Source organism: Mus pahari, chromosome X (assembly GCF_900095145.1).
Source record: "Mus pahari chromosome X, PAHARI_EIJ_v1.1, whole genome shotgun sequence".
Taxonomy (NCBI): Eukaryota; Metazoa; Chordata; class Mammalia; order Rodentia; family Muridae; genus Mus; species Mus pahari.
The window spans coordinates 137,623,905-137,625,554 of NC_034613.1; the positions used below are offsets into that span (position 1 = coordinate 137,623,905).

Genomic DNA, 1,650 nt, shown 5'->3' on the forward strand with positions numbered 1-1,650 from the left:
AGAGAGAGAGAGAGAGAGAGAGAGAGAGAGAGAGAGAGAGAGAGAGAGAGAGATCTTAAAAATTAATAAAAAAAAAGCCAGGCGTGGTGGCGCACGCCTTTAATCCCAGCACTTGGGAGGCGGGGGCAGGCAGATTTCTGAGTTCGAGGCCAGCCTGGTCTACAGAGTGAGTTCCAGGACAGCCAGGGCTACACAGAGAAACCCTGTCTCAAAAAAAATTAATAAAATAAAACCTTAAAATAATGTAGTTTTCTAGCTTTGCTTTAAAAACTCTTTTAACATAATTGCTTATAGTATATGAATTTGAACATATAAAGTCTTAATATTCAAAATTGATTTGTTTCTCTAAAGACTCCCAAACTGTCTTTCCACATGCCTTCCTCTGTAGCAGTTCTGCATACTTCACTACACATGTCCTGGCCAGGCCTTATTTGGGACGTAGATTTTTAAGGCATGCATACCTTATTTTCTCCAAGTGCCCTTTGAGTGTGTGGATCCTTAAGTGGGAATATCATTTCCTTTCTTTGCCTGGTGAACAACCACAACTAAGATTTCACTACAGGATGCTTCCTCCCAGGAAACCTTTCCTGACCATTACCACCCCCAGGGCTGTCCTGATATCTCTGTCTCCCATAGCTTTTATTATAACTGAGTATTGACAAAAATATCCACTTCCCAGTTAAGTAGTCAGCTCTTTCTTGCTGCTGGTGCTCACATAGGCTCAAAGTATTTCTAGCTATGGTCAAAACATAATTTTCTCAGACTAATTTGCCTTAGATAAAGAATGCTGACTTAGTCACATTAAACTGTTTACTATAAATAACTCTTTAACACAATATCCAGAAATCTTACATTGGTTTTTCACAAGTAAAGTTTTCTTGAATGTGCAATTTTTATACTTCTTTTAATATATTTACTTACCTTTAGTGTGTTTAAGTTGTGATTTAGGGACATACAAAGATTCAATTTTTTTGTTTTGATGTTAAATTTTATAGGTATATGATGATGGAAAATATGTGTATGTAGTAACAGAACTTATGAAAGGAGGTGAATTGCTGGATAAAATTCTTAGACAGAAGTTTTTCTCAGAGCGAGAGGCCAGTGCTGTCCTGTTTACTATAACCAAAACTGTTGAGTATCTTCATGCACAAGGGGTAAGTGTTTTGAACATAAATGTGCACACATATTTATATGCATAATTTTATTAATACTCAAACTAAAATTAGAAGTATAAAAGTAATGGAAAAAACTGTAATGAGCTTCATTATCCTACTGTTCTTCCTTTATACAAATCCTTTTCATTAGGTCTGAAGTACTTTGAGATCTTAGCATGCTTATATTCAGCTGTTATGCTTTCCAAGAAAAAGTTAATGAGCTCTTCAGACCTTCACTCTGTATCCTTGGAAACTAGACCCACTTCAAGTTAGAAGCGGAAAAGGAGAATGCTGGTTTGTGTCTAGGTGCACAAGTAAAATCAAGTAGTCACCAGTGAATGGCCTCATTGTTTCCTCCTGCAGACGTATTTTAGTAAGAGGACAAAACACTGATATTCAAAGAATGTGCTCTGTGGAAGAAACGGGGAAAGAAGAAAATAAGGAGGATGTAAGAGGAAAAAATATCAGAGGGGGGGAGTTTTTCTTTTTTTTTTTT

At 36.5% G+C, this 1,650-nt stretch overlaps 1 protein-coding gene across 8 annotated transcripts in view; it reads left to right on the top strand.

The window, feature by feature from the left end:
* Positions 1-1,650, top strand: part of Rps6ka3 (ribosomal protein S6 kinase A3) — a 104,289-nt gene that overhangs the window by 88,697 nt on the left and 13,942 nt on the right. For all 8 annotated transcript variants that reach the window (XM_029533981.1, XM_021187624.1, XM_029533979.1 and 5 more), the window contains one exon: positions 996-1,154. In XM_029533981.1, the coding sequence (XP_029389841.1) occupies positions 996-1,154 (159 nt within the window). The remainder of the gene's footprint in view (positions 1-995; positions 1,155-1,650) is intronic.